This window comes from Pseudonaja textilis, chromosome 1 (assembly GCF_049901715.1).
Source record: "Pseudonaja textilis isolate UNSWEBS1 chromosome 1, rPseTex1.2, whole genome shotgun sequence".
Classification (NCBI taxonomy): domain Eukaryota; kingdom Metazoa; phylum Chordata; class Lepidosauria; order Squamata; family Elapidae; genus Pseudonaja; species Pseudonaja textilis.
The window spans coordinates 271,004,592-271,025,521 of NC_141990.1; the positions used below are offsets into that span (position 1 = coordinate 271,004,592).

At 37.5% G+C, this 20,930-nt stretch overlaps 1 protein-coding gene across 3 annotated transcripts in view; it reads left to right on the top strand.

The window, feature by feature from the left end:
• The first annotated feature begins 6,143 nt into the window (after window positions 1-6,143).
• The window catches only part of RPAP1 (RNA polymerase II associated protein 1), a 42,293-nt gene continuing 27,506 nt past the window's right edge, over window positions 6,144-20,930 (top strand). The window contains exons 1-7 of one of the 3 annotated variants that reach the window (XM_026709843.2): window positions 6,144-6,280; window positions 6,852-7,089; window positions 9,855-10,000; window positions 10,902-10,994; window positions 12,697-12,853; window positions 14,742-14,918; window positions 15,441-15,680. In XM_026709843.2, coding sequence (XP_026565628.2) covers window positions 6,900-7,089; window positions 9,855-10,000; window positions 10,902-10,994; window positions 12,697-12,853; window positions 14,742-14,918; window positions 15,441-15,680 — 1,003 coding nt within the window. In that variant the 5' untranslated portion in view covers window positions 6,144-6,280; window positions 6,852-6,899. The remainder of the gene's footprint in view (window positions 6,281-6,851; window positions 7,090-9,854; window positions 10,001-10,901; window positions 10,995-12,696; window positions 12,854-14,741; window positions 14,919-15,440; window positions 15,681-20,930) is intronic. The other 2 variants (XM_087921782.1, XM_087921783.1) reach the window with 2 other exon arrangements.

Genomic DNA, 20,930 nt, shown 5'->3' on the forward strand with positions numbered 1-20,930 from the left:
ATATAAGTGAAAGAGTTATTTTTATATTACTCTTTCAAGCATTTATCCCTTTATTAAGCTACCATCTAGCCATCAATAAGCATAGGTTCTAGAAATTTGTATTTATATTGTCACAGTATTTAGATCAAGGCACAAGGACTAGTTTTAAAGCACTTTATAGTCCTTGGACATTAAATAACGAAATGTTATTTGTTATTTGAATACAAGGGTTAGGGTGAATGGAACCTGTTTTTAGATGTGTTTGTCACATGTTTGCATATTTTGATGTTAATGACCTGCATCTGCTATACATACCACCATGTATTTTCCTTTTTTAATTTCGCTTATTGTACAGTATTTGTGAACCACCCAGAATTAGTCTGTGTTCGAGCAGCACCGAAGTCAAATACTGACAGTCAGATTCAAAAGAAGATAAGTGCCAATAAAAGTTTAAAATTATCCAGCAAGTCATACATGGCTAAATGTCTTGCTCACATAATGCTGTGTATCGAAATTCCTGCATAATTTACAATATTCATCTACCTCTACAAAAATGTGCAACGTAATACTTGAAGAAGGAAAAAAAAAGTTTTGTACCAGCTATTAATGAGCTCCTTCCAGGACTGGGTCCCACTACCATAGCACTTCCATTATGCTGGGCCAAAAGAAGTAAAACACTCTGTTAATACTACCATAAGACTTTCAGGTGAGCTACAGTGAAACATGTTTGGCAATGTAAGTTCTACAAAACTCTCTGGCACATCGTTACAGACAATGTGTGAGTCAGAGCTGCTTCCTCCCACCTTGCCATCTGGGGAGCCACCTACATACTTTGTCTGTCCAGTTATTTATGAAACCAGCACATTATCCTCTTGCAAGGAAACAACATCAGAGAACTGACGGCAGAAGATCCGGTTATTCTCTTTCGCTCTCCTGCTTTTCTTGCCCTGGGTGGCAGGAGAAGCTGGAGGAAAGAAGCAGAGTTGAGGACCTCCTTAGGTGTAAAGTTCTCTGATCCTGCGGGGTGACCAGTCTGTGGGATTGATGAATTGACATCCAAAGCCCTATAGGTCTTCTACTTCCAGCAACTAGGACCAATGGAGGCATTTCCCCTGCCTTCTCTTTGTAGAAATGCATTTCCCATTCTCTTTCATTGCTGAGGCAGAATAGAAGTTGGAAGTGCAGTCAACACACTTTTTCAGCCAACCTATTTTCTGCCTGCTTCAGCACTGGAGAACAACACTACTGCTGGGCTGAGGGGTCCTAAATGATAAAAAAATAATAATCAAACTGCTGGTCTGAAGAACGTGCAGTGATAAAACTAGCAACAAAGGAAACAACTGTTGGAGTACAGCTTGATTCACCTTAGCTAACCAGTTCATAGAATCATAATTCATAAAGTTGTAAGGGACCTTGGAGGTCTTCTCCAACCTCTGGCTCAAGGCAGGAGCCTTATACCATCTTAGTCAAATGGTTGTCCAGTGTATTTTTGAACAGCTTCAGTGATGGAGCACAACCCCAGGAAGCAAGCTATTCCACTGATTAATTGTTCTCATTGACAGAAAATATCTCCTTACTTCTGTGTTTAATCTCTGAAGAAGCTTCCACCCATTATTTCTTGTCCTGTCCTTTGGTGCTTAGGAAACAAATCAATCCCCTCTTCTTTGTGACATCCCCTCAAATACTGGAAGCCAGTCACCATGTCCCACCCAAGCCTTCTCTTCAATAGGCTAGACCAGGTGTCTCCAAACTTGGCAACTTTAAGACTTATGGACTTCAACTCCCAGAATTCTCCAGCTAGCATAGTTGGCTGGAGAATTCTGGGAGTTGAAGTCCACAAGTCTTAAAAGTTGCCAAGTTTGGAGACCTCCGGGGTAGATATATCTAGTTTCTCTACTGTTTGTCATATGATTTAGCCTCCAGACACTTTCTCATCTTAGTTGCTCTTCTCTGCACACTTTCCAAGGTCTCAATATCTTTTCTCTATCATAGAAAGCAGTACTGGTCACTATCTACCTGGATATCTGGAAATATGATGAAACTGAACAGAAAATGATTCAAGAGTACTTTGGTTTGACCAGGAAATGTTTTTTTTTAAAAAATCCAGGCTTCATACTTGGGTCCAATATTTTGTAGATGCATACAATGTCATCTTCAGAAAGAGGATATCTTGCTGCAACATTAGTTAAGAGTCTATCTATTTCTACTTGATCTTGACAACAGCTGCTGTTACTGTTCTCTTTCTTGTTCCTCCAGATGCTGCTAATGTTGTGTGCAAGCTGTATTAAGCTGGTTTGAGCAGGTTTGGAGTAACAGATACTGTTGTACTGCTATTGTATTTTTAGCAAATGTAGCTCTTTTTGCTTCTTCATTGTGCTGAACCAAGTTCTGGGATGCTCTTATGCCTACCCCAGGCCATTTACTGGATGAGGGATTAAAGAAGGATCCAAAATAAACATACTTCAATCTTTTCACAAGCGTCAGAAATGTTTGTGTTCCCTTTTTGATTAATAGTGTTCTCGTTGTTGTACATTGCTCTTTTAGTTTTTTTTTTAAATATACACTGGTGCAAACTAGAAGATATGACTTTATATAAAGCTCAGAAAGCTATTTTGAATACATCATATTTTGCCATTAATGTCCAAAATCACATTTGTCAGTTTTACTACTTACAGATTAAAAAACAATTATCAGTGATTGTCCCAAAGGTGCTTTTTCAGAAAGCAACTGGACTTTCCTGTTTTTCTTTGAAGATGAGAAGTGAAATGTCTTGAAAGAAAAACAAGAAAGCCCAGTTGCCTCTTGAAAAAGCACCTTTGGGACAAAGCTGGATGGCCTAGATGACTGAAAATCTTCACAGACATTCTCAATCAGTGGTGGGATTCAAATTTTTTTACTATTGGTTCGCTGGGTGTGGCTTGCTGGGCATGGCAGTGGAAGGATACTGTAAAATCTCCATTCCGACCCCACTCCAGGGGAGGGAGACTGCAAAATCTCCATTCCCACCTTATCCAGGGGAGGGATACTGCAAAATCTCCATTCCCTCCCCATCCCACTAACCTGCTTTCCAGCTCCATTCTCCTGTGCAGGGCAACAAAAGAAGACCCAGCCGATCAGCTGGGACTCAGGAGGCAGATAATAGATGGGGGTGGGGCCAATCAGAGGTGGTATTTGCTGGTTCGCCGAACTACTAAAAATTTCCACTACCGGATTTCCAGAACTGGTCAGAACCTGCTGAGTACCACCTTTGTTCTCAGTGGTTCTTCACCTCAAATATATTTTTCCCCATTTGCAGACAACAGAAAGCAGAAAACTTTCCTTTAGCCTGTTCCCAGCATAAATTTGCAGTTGACATCAGTTTGCTCCTTTTTGAGTCATCTGCAATTGGCTGGAAGGCAAATGTATTAGAAGGCAGAAATAATCTTGACAGGTTAAACAAATGAGCTGGAAATCAGAGAAGTTGAACAGGTATAAATGTAAAGTTCTGTACTTAGGAAAGAAAATCAGACGTACAGGTATAGGTTAACAGTAGTACCTATGAAAACTGTTTTGAAATGGCAGTTACTTTCAAATTAATCAGAAAGGGAAGAGGTTAGCAAAACGGCTTATGAAAATGTAGGTCACATCAGCAAAACACAGCATCCAAATTATGAGAAATAAGAGGTCTACCTTTCCCCCTTTCGGATTGTACTTCAAAGATTACATTCAGTTTTGGGGAAGCAAAGGATCGGAACTAGAACAGGTTCATACTATGCTGAAAAACAGGATTAAATCAGATCAGTAAATATTTGAAAGATTGTCACATTAAGATCTTTGTCATTTCAGAGGGAAGAATATGAATAATGGTCTTTAAATTACAGGAAGTATATAACAATGGATTGTTATTAATAATTTCCTGATATGGTAGCACGTAGTGACTACAGAGATCGAGATTCTTCTTCACTGGATATTTCAAACAATTATCATGGTTATTGTGGATCCTTTTAATTTAGACCCTGCATTGAGCTGAATGATCCTTTGAATTTTATGATTCTCATTTAACCGAAATATTTTAGTTTATAATACCAGCTGTAATGTTGTAATCAATGCTTATCACCCGAATTATCTTCAGTCATGCAATTAACACACTCTATGAAATCCTACTTTTAACTACACTCACAAAAAATTAGGTGATAGTAATTGAAATTTTCTGATTCATTTTATCATTTTATTTCCTATCTAAATTGAGTATGTTCAATTCATGTGTTATATTCATCATCTCTACTCCAGAATATTTGATCATTTTTAATTGCATAAGCACACCACATAGTTATTTTGCATTCTCTAATACATTTGTTAATTTAGGTTCCTTACAATTTTCTCATACTCGTAATCCTCCATATGCCCTCTATCTCCAGTTGGACCCAAATATTGACCTGTTTCCAATCATGGATTTGGTCAACCAAGGCTGTAGGTTTTTTTTTTGGTAAGATAGATAAAAGTGTAGACTATGCAACCAATCTCAGTTGTAGTCATGCCACATGCAATATTCCATGCTAATAGTAAAGTCAGCACCATTCAGTTTTGGTATGTTTTGGCTACTATGACACAAGTACAATCACAGCCCAGTTTTACCCCAAGCACACTAAGTTAAGGAAGCCTTAAAGTCTCTAGTCTAAAGACTGTCTTGCATATTAACATACTGTTGCCTATATCCTATCAGGAGGCATGTGCGTTGTACTGACAAATTAATATATAAGATACACACTAAAATATACTTTCTTTTTGCATGAATCAAGTGGTGAAAATTATATTTAATCCAGTTTTGCCTTCCTGATTTCTGGTAGAAGTATTGAGGTTGTGCTATCTGGGAATTTGAGAGCACAAATTGGGGGAAATGATTTATTTCGTTGGCTTTATCTCGGCTATACACACACACATATGGAGGCTTACATTATGCAACCAAATCATCAGTGTTATGGGTTGAATTATTAATAGGAAGATAAAATACAAAATATCTGAAAAACTAAAAGCATTTGTATATTATGTTTTTGAAGTTCAACAGATGTCTATGACGATTCTCAATTATCCCGGTCATAGTTGTCCCAAAGGTGCTTTTCCAAAAGGCAACTGGATTTCCCTGCTTTTTTTTCTTTGAAAAGATTTTGCTTCTCGTCCAAGAAGTTTCCTCAGTTCTCACTGAAGAAGCTTCTTGGATGAAGAAGCGAAACATTTTCAAAGAAAAAAACCAAGGAAGCCCAGTTGCTTTTTGGAAAAGCACCTTTGGGACAAGCTCAGCCAATATTTTGTTTGCGCTTAGTTCCATAAAATATGAGGAATTATATCTTGCAACAGTCTTCTCTTCTCCGACACATATATACTTGGTGGCTCCAAACACTTATCTTCTTAGTTGCTCTCCTCTGGACATGCCTATTTACCAATGTCCTTCCTAAAATGCAATACCCATAAATCAGCATAATTTTCCAGATACCAACACAGCATCAGTTTACAAAGTGATTTTTCTTGAATGACACTTGGCTTCTCATCCTTATTGATTTAAAAACATCAGTAGTGAGTTTTGCAGTGGATTGCTCTTTTCTTTTTGGCACCCTTTGATAAGATTACAAATTCAATATGAATGATAGGCAACTGGAGTCAAATTTCATTTTAATTTCTTCCTCCTAAACTCACCTTCACCCATCAAAGTAAGGAGAGGTATCCCTGAAGTATCGTTTCAGATCTTTGCCTTTAAAGTGATTTTTGCTCTGAAATTCAAAGCCTCTATCCTGGATAAACTTGATAAAGACTGCATCCCAATAAGTCTGTATTTGCTATGAAGACAAGTTTTTAACCCCAAGAAGTACTTGCTATAAGAAGTCCCAGATGGTGATATGAAATTTTGCCCTTGCTAAACTCTTTTTAAACCTCTGCTGTCAGAAATCAGTATTCTTTAAGAAATTTGAGCCGGACGCTTGCGGAATGATCCCCCACCCCACAAAAATGATCTCCCAAGCATAAGTAAACAGACGACACTAGCAATCACAAAAACGCCACGTGCGCCCTTCGATCAGCAACAGATTCCTCCCCTCTCCTTCCAATCACGAGAGAGCCGAGGGGCGTGGCATTCTTCTCAAGGGACCTCCCCTGAGAGCACCGCCTCCCCCGTTTTTTTCCCTGACTTGCTCGCGCCTTAAGATGACGTACTTCTTGCGCCTGTAATTTTGGTTTCTAGCGGCTCAGAGCGTGAGAACGGCGAAGGGCGGACGGGCCCGGGAAAATCCGGGCGGGTAATCTTAAGAGGGTTTTTGTAGGTTGAAGCAAGGTAGGTTGAGTCTCTAAAAATTGACTCGCGTAGTTATTCTGGATGGAGCGAAGGTTTCCTTTGATTCCAAGGAATCCCGTTCCTTTCTTTAGAGCAAGGGTCTCCAACCTTGGCTACTTTAAAGCCTGGCGGATTTCAACTCCCAGAAGCCGGCTGGGGAATTCTGGGAGTTGAAGTCCGCCAGGCTTAAAGTTGCCAAGGCTGGAGACCCTTGGTTTAGAAGGAGGCTCACGAAAAAAGGACCCAGTCGTATTTTTGTTGCTATCCCGAAATAGCAACCCCGGCTGAAAAATAAACTTGCTCCATTCACTCCTTCCCGCATCCCTTGGTAGAGAATGTCATTGTAACTTACAGAAAGTACTTATTGCAATGCTTGTTGCATTCTTTCATTCTAAATAGCTGGATTAACACTTCATCTATGATGGTCCTTTAGCACTCCTAAAATTGGGTATTATATTCTGGGTGTGGCAATAATGATGGGATATAGAATTCAGATAACTTGTAAGCTTGTTTTCCTACATTTCCAAAAAATGACATTTTTCATTTTTCTTTCTTTCACTATTTGCCTTAGGTATGCCACGTATTCTTTTTTAAACAGAAGCAGAAACATATAAGAAGGATGTTGTCGAGGCCTAAGCCTGGAGAGTCAGAAGAAGATCTGCTGAGGTTCCAAAATCAGTTCCTGGAGACTAAATCTTCCCCAGGAGTTAAAGTAGTAAAGAAAGTGGATAAAAGAAGAGGAGATGTGGACAGAGACAATGATGACAGATGCTCATTGCCGTTCAGCAGGGATGTGGTGATGCTGGATGGTATGTTCCTTTCAAATTATTTTATGCAGATTATTGGCAATGTTAAAAATGGATATAGCCAAAAAATGTGTATCTTATTTGTTACAATTGTTATAATTTCATAGCAGTCTAATGTGGTCCATTCTACATTTGATATGATCAAATTCCATATGTAGTTTAATCTAAACTAATCTAGAATCATCCAACTCTGCTATATTCTAGCATCAGACTTCTTTCTTCTTCTTCACATTTATCTTCTTAGTTGAAGAGTCTGTTTGATTTAACCTGTGCTTGCCATTTCACCCTGTATAAGCATTTTTACAATTGAACTTCACAAGGTACATGTAGTCTTTTGGTTGATTGAGCCCGAGTTTTTTGAGTCATTCCTTTAGCTGATGACTTTATGCATGTAATTCTAGAGCTGTTCTTGCAATGGTAGTGTTACTGCTATATACCGTAGTACCTGGCCATCACCACTGCAGATGTGATTCTTGCATTTTCTCAGCAAGAAATACATCTTTACTTATCACTTGGTCTAGTCTAGCTATGGAAGTAACCACTGTAGCATCCTCATCTGTACAATATGGAAACCCTGTTTGTGTGTATTTGATACTGGTCAACATTTCTACACCGTACACTGCTAATGGTTTGATGACCATTTAGTAGATTTGGATTTCAGGAACAACATAGAGAAATTTACTTGTTGCATAGAATACCAATAACTTGGGGCCACTTCATCAAGGCAACATTTACTTCTATTGTCATCTAGTAGCCTGTCACACTTAGAAGTATGTATAACCCCAGGTATTTGAATGGGTATCTTATTTAATTTGATGCTACCTTTTTTGAATGTACCATTGGTCTGGGAACTGCATTTAGGATATTAAATATTCTTCATATTGAACTCTATTTCAAAGTCATTTAGATGCATATCTCATTCCTATATTAATATTTCAGGTTCCTTTACATTTTGCTACTCATCATGACATCATCATGTATAAGTCCATTAATGTTGTAAGATCTGGTCACAGTGTCGTATAGAGAATGAAGAGCAGTAGTGAGAAGGTAGATCCCTGGAACACACCTATGAAGATTATAAAAGCATTTAAATTTAAAGATTATAAAAGCATTTAATGGCAGCATTCCTTACTAAGTGAACCACAATGTTACTCACTGGTAACATTGTGGTTCAGCAGATGTAGATCTTGAATGCATTATACAATCTATATGTATTTGGCTGAATGCTTTTTCTAGGCTTGTGAATGCCAGATGTGCGTGGTTTTTTTGTATTGCTCTATCAGTAGATCAGCAGCATTTATTTTGTGAGTTTTTCCGAAGTTGTTCTTAGAGCCACACTAATTTGACAAAATGGGGATATCTCAGAAATGTGCATCTAATATATATTCAAAAAATTTCATGGTGAGGTGTAATAGCCAAGTTGGCTCGTAATTTGAGCAGTGCTATACTTTGCCTTTATCTTTCCTGATTCATATTTTGTATAGTTCTGCCAGATTGATTTTCTTCTAAATTTTGTTGAGCGCTGTAAGTTATTCTGCTCTTTGTGCTTCAAGTAGCTTCCAGATTTCAGCTGGGATGGCATCCAAGCTAGTCACTTTGTTGGTCGTCCTTTTGCAGATGGCAGCTGAAACTTCTTCAATACCGTTGACAAGTAGCAAAGCAGAAACAGGGTTAGTTTAGCCAATAGTGGAAGAGGGAACTATTTAATGCAGCTTGTCTCAAAATAGTTCCTACATTGACAGTGTAGGGTTTTTGGCTGTTCTAGCAGTCATCACTTCTTATATTCGATATTGATGGCTTGTCCTAAATTTTGTGTGGAGTATTAGCACATTTTATAGCAAGGTAGTTGACTTTCTTTGTCCCATCAGATTTGCAGATGATTTAGTTTTTATTTTGGAGGATCTATTAAAAACAGGCCTAAGCTAATTAAAAAAAAAAGAGGAATATTGTGAAATGGCAGAATTGAAAATAAAGAGAAAACTTAAGATATTATTAAAAAAATCTCACAGAAATGCAGAAAAAAAGAGTTAATGGAGAGAATTCAGATTACAAAGAAAGTAAAATATTTAGGGATTAATTTAACAGCAAGATGTGTAACTATTAAGGAAGATAATTATTATATTTCAGTGATCTTCATTGGGTAATTTAGCTGTAGCATTTGAGATAGGGAGGAAAATCCACCCCCCTTTCTTCATCCCATGCATGATTTCATATTCCCAGTCCTGTCCCTGCTCTGCTCTTTTCATTTTCAAGCTAACAAGTTCCAAATGTTCTAACCTTTCACCCTAAGGAATATCTCGGAATCCTCTGATCATTCTGATTGTCCTTTGATATAATTGTATGTACTTTAAATCTTTGCAAAGTGCATTCTAATATCACTTGTTTTGCTTCGATTTGAACTTTCTTTCTGAGACGCCTACATCAGCCAGTTAATTAAGAACCCTGAGTAAAAATTACTTTGGCCAAGTTCACTTATTGTGCTGAGCCACAATATGTTCAGCACGATTTTGCTCAGTACAAAGTGTAAACTTTGGCATTATGTTTTGTTAAATATGGTCAGTTATTATCCTAAAGCAAGTGGCTATGGCTTCTTCAACAAATCATGTAATAAAAAGCTGGCTTAGTACAAAATGTTTGTTTCTTAATTTTATATTGTTATAATCAATACCACAGTTACTTAGGATTTATTTTTCATTTCCTATCCTTGGAAGAAGAAACTATTGGAACACTAATTTTCTACTTATGTGTTATTTTCTTTGGTTTCTCAGATTTTCCAGATGTTCCTCCACTTCTGACACCAGCTCCTCCAAAGAAATCCAGATTCAAAAGTGCCCATGTCCATTTTGATGAAGATCCAGGGAAGCAGATGGATTGTAATGATCAACATATCACAGCAGTCTTAAGCAAAATCATTGTACGTCTTATTTGTAGGAACTATTATAAAAACAAACATGACTGATGACATATTAAAACCGAACCATATGCTCTAAAAATAAGTAAAGTAAAATGATATCCATGAAAGTCATGCAATCATGACATTTCTTGAACATCTAAATTTTCGTGCTTTCTCATTTTTGTTTAATTTATAATTCAGTCTGGGTTGGTAGTAAGAATTTTTCAAGATCTGGCCACTGGATCTACAGAATCTACTAAACCATATGATTGGTCTCTTGCTACCATTTACAGTGACATATCTTTCCAAGCTTTATAACAGAGATTGGTATTATCTTCGCTGCCCAGGATTTCTTTAGATGGTGCATATTATTGACTTTGGAATATTTTGTATAACAATTTTTTCCCATTAAGGTGCTCCTTTCCTAAGTTGTTCTTAGGTAGAATAGACTTGATGAATGTAAGATGAAGATGGGAAGAGAAACGGATAGTTTTGTTGAACCAATGGAAGTTGCTTTGTGAATCTAATGTTTTCTGTCTGAAGCATAGCCACTAAGTTATTGCTTAATGGCTATTAATAGCTGCCAGTTTTGTTTTATAAGTAGTCCATTCCTGATCAGGGGGGAAGTGAGATTGTAAGTGGCCATGAGAGTTATTTAAGACTTATTAAATTCTCACTGAAGAAAATTGAATTTGAATCATCTGAGTCCCAACTCTTTTTGCTTTGTCCAAACTTGGCAATTTTAGAACTTTTGGATTTTAACTCCCAGAATTCCCCAGACAGCCAAGCTGATGGGAATTCTGAGAATTGAAGTCTACAAGTCTTAAAATTGCCAAGGTTTGATGCTCTTGTCCTAGTCAGTACTAACCATCATGGTTTGGATAAGTAAGATTCAAACATGTCATCTCTTTATCTGTGGCAGGAACATGATACTAGCAATGCCAGGGTGACAATGCCATTGTTCACAAGTGATCCATTTCCCAAAGTTTTTCATCGATCTGAAATAAAAACTGAGGTAAGAAAAATCAGTATTGTACTAAAAAATTTACTTAACTAGTTTTGCCTCTTTTTTCTACTAATTTTAAGTTTACTTTTTAATTCTGAGTTTTCTGCTGAGATTCAAAAATATTGTCCACACATGGATATTTATTGTGTTGTTTTGTTGTGATAACATTTCACGGAATACCTAAAGTTTCAGCAATGCTACTTCACTTTTGAAGGAAGCTGTGATGATGGCCTGATTCAGAGGACCTGAGCTGATTGAAAGGACCAGCTAAGGAAGGGAAGTAAAAAGGAGGAACTACTATGTCAGGAAAAATGAATACTGAGAGTGAGATTACCTCCCTTTCTGTTGGCAACTATAAAACGGCCATAGAAATGTTTTATGAGTTGACACATTTAGTCAGTTTCTACCTAGCTCCATCTGTCTCTCATGGTGATAGAATGAGAGATAGATAAGGAATAAGAAAGGCAACCTGTGGCTTTCTAGAACTGCAACTCCCACAAATCCAAGCTTGCATGATCAAGGGCAAGACATTATAGGAATTACCCTAAATAGCTAGAGGGCATGATAGGAAGAGGGAGCTAAGTCTGTCAGGCTGATTTATGGGGCAGGAACTCTTGTATGCACTGGACTGGAAGAAATTTGCTGGATTTTAGCCTAAGATTTGATTCCTGAACATAGGTCAATCTCCTTTCATTGAGCAATGGATTACAAAATAAATCTATCTGTAGAAAAGAGCAATGAAGAATTGCATTTTTTCCTTATATCGCAGCCATCTACTTTAATTTTTACTTGGGTTGTAATTAGTGGTTTGGGATACTGAAATGCCAGCCTTTGGAGATACTGAGGGAAGATGTTAATGCAAAATTCATTGGGAAATATTTATAATTATAGAGTCATCTTCATAAATAAAGATATAGGAAAGCAAAGTTCCTATATATTTTTATTAGGGAACAAGCCCCTACTAAGACAGCATAGCTCAGATTAAACCCTAGTAAAAATCCATAGCACTACGCCATGAATCAAATATCATATATTAGTATACATTAAAGAAGAGAGCAAATGTGGATAATGCATATTGATGTGGATGAAGATCCACTATGGATGAAGGGGCAGGAAATGTAATGAGTTGTGTGTGATCATACAAGTGAGAACTGTAAGAAAAGCCAGCTAATACTGCTTTATAGCAAGTTAGTCTGTCCCCTAGTAATGCCATACTCTGTGGCCAGTTTCTCTTGGAATATATATTCTCTATATGTGTCTTAAGCATTAATACTAGTTTTGGGGTTCTCGCGGTCTTGCTGCATACATACCGTATTTTTCGCTCCATAAGACACACTGGATTATAAGACGCACTTAGGTTTAGAGGAGGAAAACAGGCAAAAAAAAATTAGGAGCAGCAGTATAGTGAGGGCAGGAGGCAGAGCCTGAAAGGGCCATAGATAGGTGCCCTCTCATGTGCCAGCTCTGCCTATTGACTCCTGCACTGTGGAAGAGAGACAGAAGAGGCAGGGTTCAGCACTGTAAAAGGACCCCACTGCCACAGCCCTGCTGCTATTCACCAAAGGACCGCAAAGGACTTTTTTGGGGGGGGGGCGGGGGAGTGCATCTTACAGAGAAAAAAATATGGTATACCTGTACTTTCTAATACCCACCATAGCACAAAGCATGGGAAAATGGTGTAGTTTTGATCTGCTGTCTTGTCTTCCTGCAGGTAAAATCAGCACCTGTGAAAAAAAGCATCTTTGCTCAGAAAATAGCTGCCAAGAGGGCAGCTAAAGGAGATTGCACACCTCATATTGCTGTTCAGTCAAATTCAAGACAGGTCGCTTCACATACTTTGGAGGTACAGATCCATGAGGAAAATGCAGGTGAATGTTATGATGGACTCAGTAAGCCTTAGAGATGCTTAGGGAGGTGAACACGTGAGAACAAATAGCTCTTTAAAAGTGGGTGGTTGCCTTCAAGGTCCCTTTGACACTGAGTGTAATTTTGTGCAGGCTTACTGAACTCAATGTGATTTATTTCAGAGTATAAACCTGCTTAAGATTATAAATTAATCCAAAGAGTTGTAAATGACTTCTTCCATTACCGAAAGTGTGGCAGTCTTTGCTGGTTGTCGTGCTGAGATTTTTGTGGCATATCTTCTCTTTTTATAGGAGAATTTCCCCATTCTTTGGGGATCACTGCCATGGCACATAAGGAGTTGTCCTATTTCCCAACCTTTAAGGCAGCTCAATTCCTTTGTCTGAAAAGGGAATTTGGATTTAACCTTTGAATTCCTTTTCAGATTATAATCCAAATTCCAAATAAAAATTGTATACCTGGACAAGAAAGGAGTGAGTAAAGTGTTGTGTTTAGATACAATGATTTTGCTATGTATTGTTTCCTTAAGCACAACACAATTTCAGACTTTCTTCCTCACTAAGACATTGCATTCTGCCACCCTGCAATTTTTATAGTTTAGATTTGAAAGGCTGCTCAACTCATAATCATTTTTACATTTCTACATGTTATTGTTTAGAAATTAAAAATTAGGAAAATGTCTGAAACCAAGCAAAATGGAATAAATGTAACCGAGGAAACAAAGATGCATTGTAAGTAAGACAGAACACACCCAGTAAACATACTCTGGGCCATCCCAGAGTTTGGAGAAGAGAAAAAAAATCAAAAACCATTTAAAGGATTCCAAGTTGGAGCAATCTGAAATTCCCTAGAGATGCTATTGCAGAGAAGAGGCATTGTTATAGAAAAAGAAGAGATAAAAATGAAACTTTGATCTTGGGTTTTGATGATTAAATCGATTGTTGTTATAGAAATGGCTAGTATTAACTTTATATGTGAAAAGTTGGGACTATAATCTTACCTTGTAATTTACTGCACTAAAACAAGTTGGAAGTCATGCTTTTTGTTGTTTCTTTTCCCCTTCCTTACTCTATTCCACTTCCCTTTTCCCCTTATCTTCTATTGTCTTTTTTTTTATTTGTATTTTATATTCAGCAATTTTAAAAAAAATGTGGAAAAAAAATTGCAACCTCCTGTTGGCTTCACCACTGACTTTGTTGGAAGCTGTCAGTGGTGATCATGTGATTGTAGGACTCTGCAACACTAATTGCAAGCTGTTGCCAAGTACTCAAATTGCAATGATATAATCGGGAAGATGCTGTGACAGCCACAACTATGAGGACTGGTTTTAGGTCCCTCTCATTTAGCACTGTATAACTTTGAACAATTGCTGAATAAGTAGAAGTTAAGTGAAGACTATCTCTAATCAAAATTTAAAACTACAAGTGTTTTTCTTGGGGCAAAGCTTTCTCTTCTAACTATTGTGTTTCCCTGAAAATAAGATCCAACCAGAAAATAAGCCCTAGCATGATTTTTCAGGATGCTTGTAATATAAGCCCTATCCCCAAAATAAGCCCCAATCAAAATCATCAGCCAGACGGGTGCATTTACTGTATACTGTTCCCTGAAAATAAGCACAATGTGTCTTTTGGAACAAAAATTAATATAAGACCTGGTCTTATTTTCAGGGAAACACGGTATTACAATTACAGGGATAAACTCAACTATATAGCTAGATTATTAACTTTAAATTATAGAGCAAAAAATATAACTGGGTACTTTCCTCATTATAGCACCTACAGTATTTATTTTTCTTGGGAAGAAAAGATTAAGAGCAAAATATAACTATGGAGGATAGTGAAACAAATAGTTAGCCCTATTTTAGGTAACATCTAAGTGCCCTTGACTTTTTAGGTGAAGCTGTTGGTAGCATACAAAGTCAGTTGCCTCGCATTGTCACTGGTGAAGGTCTTGGAAGCCTGAGTGGTGAGCAGGAAGTCCAGAACATCCACAAAGAAAATTTAGAAAAGTTGCAATCGATGTCCAAAGAGCAGATCTTGGAGGAGCAGAAGCGACTGATGGCTCAGTTAGGTAAATTATTTTTGCTGACTTACCTTAGCTCAATACATATCTTGGCAAACTTCAATCAGTCGATGTGCTTTATTCATGTATGTATTTTGATTTCTTTACCTTTCTTCTATAGTTAAGGCATGACACATTCCTTAATATTTGAAAAATACAAATGAGATAAATTTCCAGTACAGTAGAATAAAGTCCAAAGCACCAAAGCTCTATTAGTTTACAGTTCAAAGGTACATATTGGTTCCCATATTTGAAGCCTTCCTCTTTGAATGTTTAATTTATGTAGCAGTCCACATAACAGAGGCATAAAATAGAAAATTTATTCTGGGTCTCCCAAGAATAAGAAAATGCTTCATGGCATAAATTGGGATGTGTGTATTTAATTTGCACTCCCAAAGTGTCCCTTACCTAAAGACTAGATAGATAAGCGTTTTCCAGATATTTAGTCACTGGACTGAAAGAAGTGAAATATTATTGCATTGAAGGGGACCACTAACAAAGTTTATATTTTGTCCTGTTTTCATTTCTCAGATCCCAATTTACTTGTTTTCTTAAAGTCACGGTATGGTACTTGCACAATGAAAGAAGGAGAAAGGAAAAGTGAACAAGACAGGTCAACAAGGCTTATAGAGCCCCAAACATTGCCTGAATCCCAGCCTGAGGCAGCTGAAACACAGACAGATACTTTCCAACAGAAAGCAAACACAGAAAAGGAACCAGGCACGAAGGCCTTTCTAAGATCTGAAGCCCCTATACGAATGGATGCTACAGGTAACAGAAGGCATAACTGTCAGAATCAATGCAGTAACTTATCTTTCTGAACTAAGATGCCAGGTTTTCAGATGTCACATTCATGTTCAGTTTTGTAGGTTGATGTTCATTTCGCACAATCTTAGTCAAACTAGAACAATTGCATTATTGCACACCAAAAGTTACTGGAGAACCAAGAAGACACTATTTTACATTGTCTTGATGGAAGGGGAAAACTCTTCCTTTTCTTGCTCCTTGGAGTGGAGAAGAGGAACTATTTCCGCTCACCTTTGAGTAAAATCCAGATTAATGCTTCCGTTGGTTACTAATACCTAACGGGAGATGTTTATACACAGAAAATGTATTGGGAATTTAGTAGGGCTTTTCTCATCCTAGATGCTTCTTCAGTTCTGACTGGATGGTGGGGAAGCCTTTATTGCCATCAAAATGAGATAGGTATTTTTAATTAATTAATTGCCTTATCTCATTTGTTAGGGAAGCCTGGAGAAGAGCTTCCAATAAAGACTTTAAGACTGAATTTACTTTCTGTTCCGGGAGCACACCGTGGTATTTATTGGATGGACTATCTCTTCTAGCAGAGATAGATGAGATTTGTAGGATTTAAGGTTCTGGGGCTTGTTATATTGATTTTTTTGAGGTAAACTGGTTGTTAGCTGCCCAGAATTATGTGTGAGCAGCCATATAAATTTTTTCAATAGATGAACAAATAAAATTGCTCTCGGCAAGAATTGACTAAGCTTAAAGGCACTTAAGAGGTTTTATTATCTGTAATAGGACATGGGTTTTCCATGCTGAAGGACCCAAATCCAATCTTTGATCTCTTACAGACAGAAAGTTTGCAAGTAATGAAAAATGCTTCTTCCCGGACAGTAAAAGTGAACAGTGATCTTATTGCTGAATCACATATTTACGTTGGCTATTTAAAGACTCGCACAAATGCAACTGAGGTATTTAGATAGAACTTCCAAAAAGGATTTATTTAGCAAACTTTTATGGGCACCTATCTCACACAGTGACTGCAGGTGGCTCACCAATAAAAACAACAATATAGAAACAAATATCTTTCCCAGCAGGTGCTAGACCACTCATACTGTGAACCTCCTGAGTCAGTACTTTATTTGCCCAATATGTGGAAAGCAGGACCAGTTCTTCACAGCTTTCCAGAAGGCTAAAAGGGTCGAGGCGCCTGAATCTTAACATACATTATTGGAAGCATTTCTTCTTCTAGAGTTCCTTGAAAATACTTTTAATTAGATAAAATAAGTTTTTCATTTTGGCCCAAGAGTGCCATAATGATGATTTCTTATAAAAAGCCACCTTTAATCCATGTAATATAACCCTGTCTTGTTTCACCAAACCATGCCTAAGATTAATCACAGTCTAGGTTTTCTGCAGTGTATTAAGCTGCAGATAAAAATAAATAAATCAGGTAGTAATATTTTCCTCAGGGTCGTGCTGTAATAGGACATTGCATAAGCCAGGGTTACTTTAGTTGCTATCACTGAAAACCCCGATTTCTTGTAATGCTTCAACAGAACCGCTACAATGCAATTTTAAAATTCACTAGCTCCTCAGTTGCAAGTCAGTAAATGCCACAAATTCACCTGTCTGGATGTTTTCATGGCCTCATGGATCCTGTGAGAACAGCAGGTGGAGGCTGTGGGCAGGAGGGCCTTTGCAGACTTTCTCTGCCATTTTTCAAATGGGAAGCTTGGCTGGCTACCAGCCATGCCCTTGTCATCTTATGTCTGGACTCTTGCGGCTTACTTGCCATGGTGTTGTATCTGACCTAAAAAGCAGTGCTCCAGGTATTACAGACGGATCTGGATTTGCCAATGTGCTCTCTTTTCTACAGGATCTTTATTTGTTGCCAGCTAGCTTTTGGTTGCAATTCTAGGGATCTGGAATCCTGCATGGCTTAGGATCTGGATATCTTTGGGGTCATCTGCTCTGGGGAGAATCTGGATGCCAAAGATTTGTTAGAGGAAATAAGTTCATCTGAAAGGATGTGGTTATTAGGGACCCATTGTGCATGCCTTCTCAGTGATGCTTCCCTCCTGTCTGGAATACCTCCACTTGGATATGCGGACAGTCTCTTCCATTCTCAACTTCCATAAAGTTTTCAAGATCTTTGGGAACAGAAGAGAGAGGATGATTTATCCCAGGGGTTTCGAAACAGCTGATTGGTTAGCGCATGTGTTTATGGTTTGTTTAGGTTTTGAAAATTCAGTGACTGCCTTGGATACATGCATTGTATACATGCCTCCAATCCAGAAATGGTGGCATTTGCATCCATTATGACAGACATATTTGATTATAATATTTGCAGCCTGCTATTCCTTCAGAACATACTAAGTGGCATTTCAACTGCATAGCTGCCTGTGGGGCAAAATAATTTGAATGAGAATTATATGCCCAAGTCTGTTATGATTGAACAAAAAGTTCTGTGTGGTTTTCCTGCATCCATGCAGAGGGCTCTAATCACTGAATCTCATTTGCAAGCAGAGATAACTCTGCATTTGGTGATTCATTTTGTACTAGTAGGAGCATGCAACTTTGCAAAATGTCAAGGGGAACTCTGTTTTGAATGGGAGCCTGTTTTAAATGTAAAACAGGCCATCATTTTGAAAACATTTCAAGCTTGAAATAATTCTGAATTCTGGGTTTGAACTGCTCCGAGCATTCCTTTTGCACTCAAAATAGGTTGTTTCATGCTTCAAGTGGTCCCAAACTAATGTTTTGTATATACAATGCCTGTTTAATTCTTCTAAGGAACATTGAACTGCGTTACCTGGTGTGTTTTGTAGTACAGGCAGTGTTTGCTGCTGAATATTAAATGTAAAAGGGCAGATCTTTAGTGGATGGGGTGGATCATATCTATGAAACTCCATGTAAGGTTGACTAAACTGGCACCACAGGCTGACTACCTCTCAGTATGAAAAACTAAATAGAAGCTTGAAAAAAACCCTGTGCCTATTCAGCTTCCGGGCTGCCAGCTTGCATTGCTGTAGGAGGATTTATCAGGGACTGAATAGTCTGCTGATAACAGTAGAATAAGTAACAGTATTTTTCCCCCTGTTGACAAAGTTTTAGTGTTTATGTTTGAGGTACATATAACTAATCCGATTCAGAGCGTGGTTTAATTAGCTTTCCTCATTTAGTGATTAATTGAAAGAAAACACACACAGACAGAGTGAATGATAAATACCAGAACAATACAAACAATTTATGTTTGTTTGTTCCTTCTTCCTGCTTCACACCCACCATCTTGATGCATTAAAAAAAGAGTTTGCAATGAACTGAATGTCAGTTAAATAGAAATTTGCAGATATTTTTTTTTAAATCTGAATGAGTGCTTTAATTTTCATTGTGTGTGTGTATGTGTTACATTTTAGATACTTGGCTTTTTTTCCTACAAAAAAGGAAGGCATGCTGTGTATTTCTACTACCCATGGAACTATAAGGGCAGGAAGAAGAAAACCTGCCTGAGCCTTAAAAATACCCTTGTTTCCTGACAAAGATGTAACATTCCTGTTAATATTTAGGAGAGAAGTGAAAACTATTCTCTGTTGCTGGGCTCTTAGATTTTAACTTTCCAGGGAGGCTTTTATCAGGTTTTACCAGCTGATATCAGTACATTATTATTGTTGCATATATGGAAGGAATATCACAGTCTTTGGAACTTTGCAGTCATTCGGGTTCTAACTCAAAACCTAGGAATGGTAGAAGTATAACGATATTGATGACAATAATAATGGTTTTAACTTTTTATGGTGTTTTACATATGTGAACCAGACAGAAAATGGCCAAAAATGTACACACAGAGCAACAGTCCCAATCCATATAGAGAGCATGCCAGCAAAGAATTTAAAACGGCCAAAGTGGAGAAGCCAAAACACAGTGTAACGGTATGTGGAAATGACCTTGGGAGACAGGAAGGAGAGCTGTAGAGCATGTAAAACAGATGTTGGCATGTAAAACAGATCTCAGTCCATAGAAGGAGGGAGAACATAGGAAGCATGTTCAGAAGGTCCTGGTTTTCTGGGGAGTAAAATGAAAGGACGGGAGAAAGGTAGAGATAAAGACGGTATTAAGTTCAGACAGTATTTATTTATTCTTTACTTAATTTGCTATTTCGGTATGCTGCATATAGTCACTTATCTGGCAGTTCCAACTGTAATATTCTTGTCCCTCAGATTGCAGAAAGTAAATTGAATTTGAGGTAAAAGTGGAGGGGTGGTTTCTTCAAAGTTAAATAATGAATTTAAGGCAGATGGAATCTCCAGGGACTTCCTGGTTTATTACTTAGAATCTGCACAAGAATTTCACGATCTTAGGGATGCAGGAAAGTTTATTTTGCTTTTTTAGCTTTTTCAAATTCTGTTTTTTTCAGTGTTAATATTTGAGAACTTAACTATTAATTCTAGACAACATTCCACCGGTGATGTTATGGATTTTTCAAATTCTCAGTGGATTGCTTCTTTATTGCTTCTATTGATTGTCTAGCCTATAATAACCAAATATTTGAAAAGCTTTATGTCCAGTCCTTTTCGGGATTTGCTCACTACTCTTAGGGCCTTTATTTTTATTGTTCTGATTGAGTTCTTACCTGTTTGTATTTAGTTCCTTGGATGCCTTGTTCTTTCTGTTTTATTTTTTACAATGTCTGGAATTCAAAGGAATGTTTCAAGTGAAATAACCTCTCTGTTTGAGAAGCTCCTCTAACATTTTTTTAAAAAAAATATTATTGCAACCTAGATTGTCATTTTTTCCTAATATGTGTATAGAATGCAATTTTGGTTATTAACCTTATTTTCTGCTCTTGATTTCTGTTCTTACAAAAAATAAGGGTTAAAACTGGTCGAGTGAGAATCTCTGATTCTTATGATGGAGAAACTTGGGAAACCAGTAGCGAAAACACAGCGGGGTGAGGCAGTTTTGAATATTAGGGCAGAATTCTTATGTACCATTAGATGGAGAACTTTTTTCCCTATATATGCCTTCCTAATTCTCTGCAGTAAATCTAGTTAGCTAACTTTCTTATGTTGGCGTAGGACTGTAGAATGAGGAGAGAGAGTTTAATTGTCATACCTGATATGCCTGACAGTTTTATTCTTTCTGCGCACAAGGTGATTATCAACTTGGCTTCATTTTATCATTAGCAACCTCTTCCCCTTTCTTCTCTAGAAGTTATGGAAAATTAAATTGTCAGTGGAACTGTGATATTATGTGTGAAAGATGAATCACTTG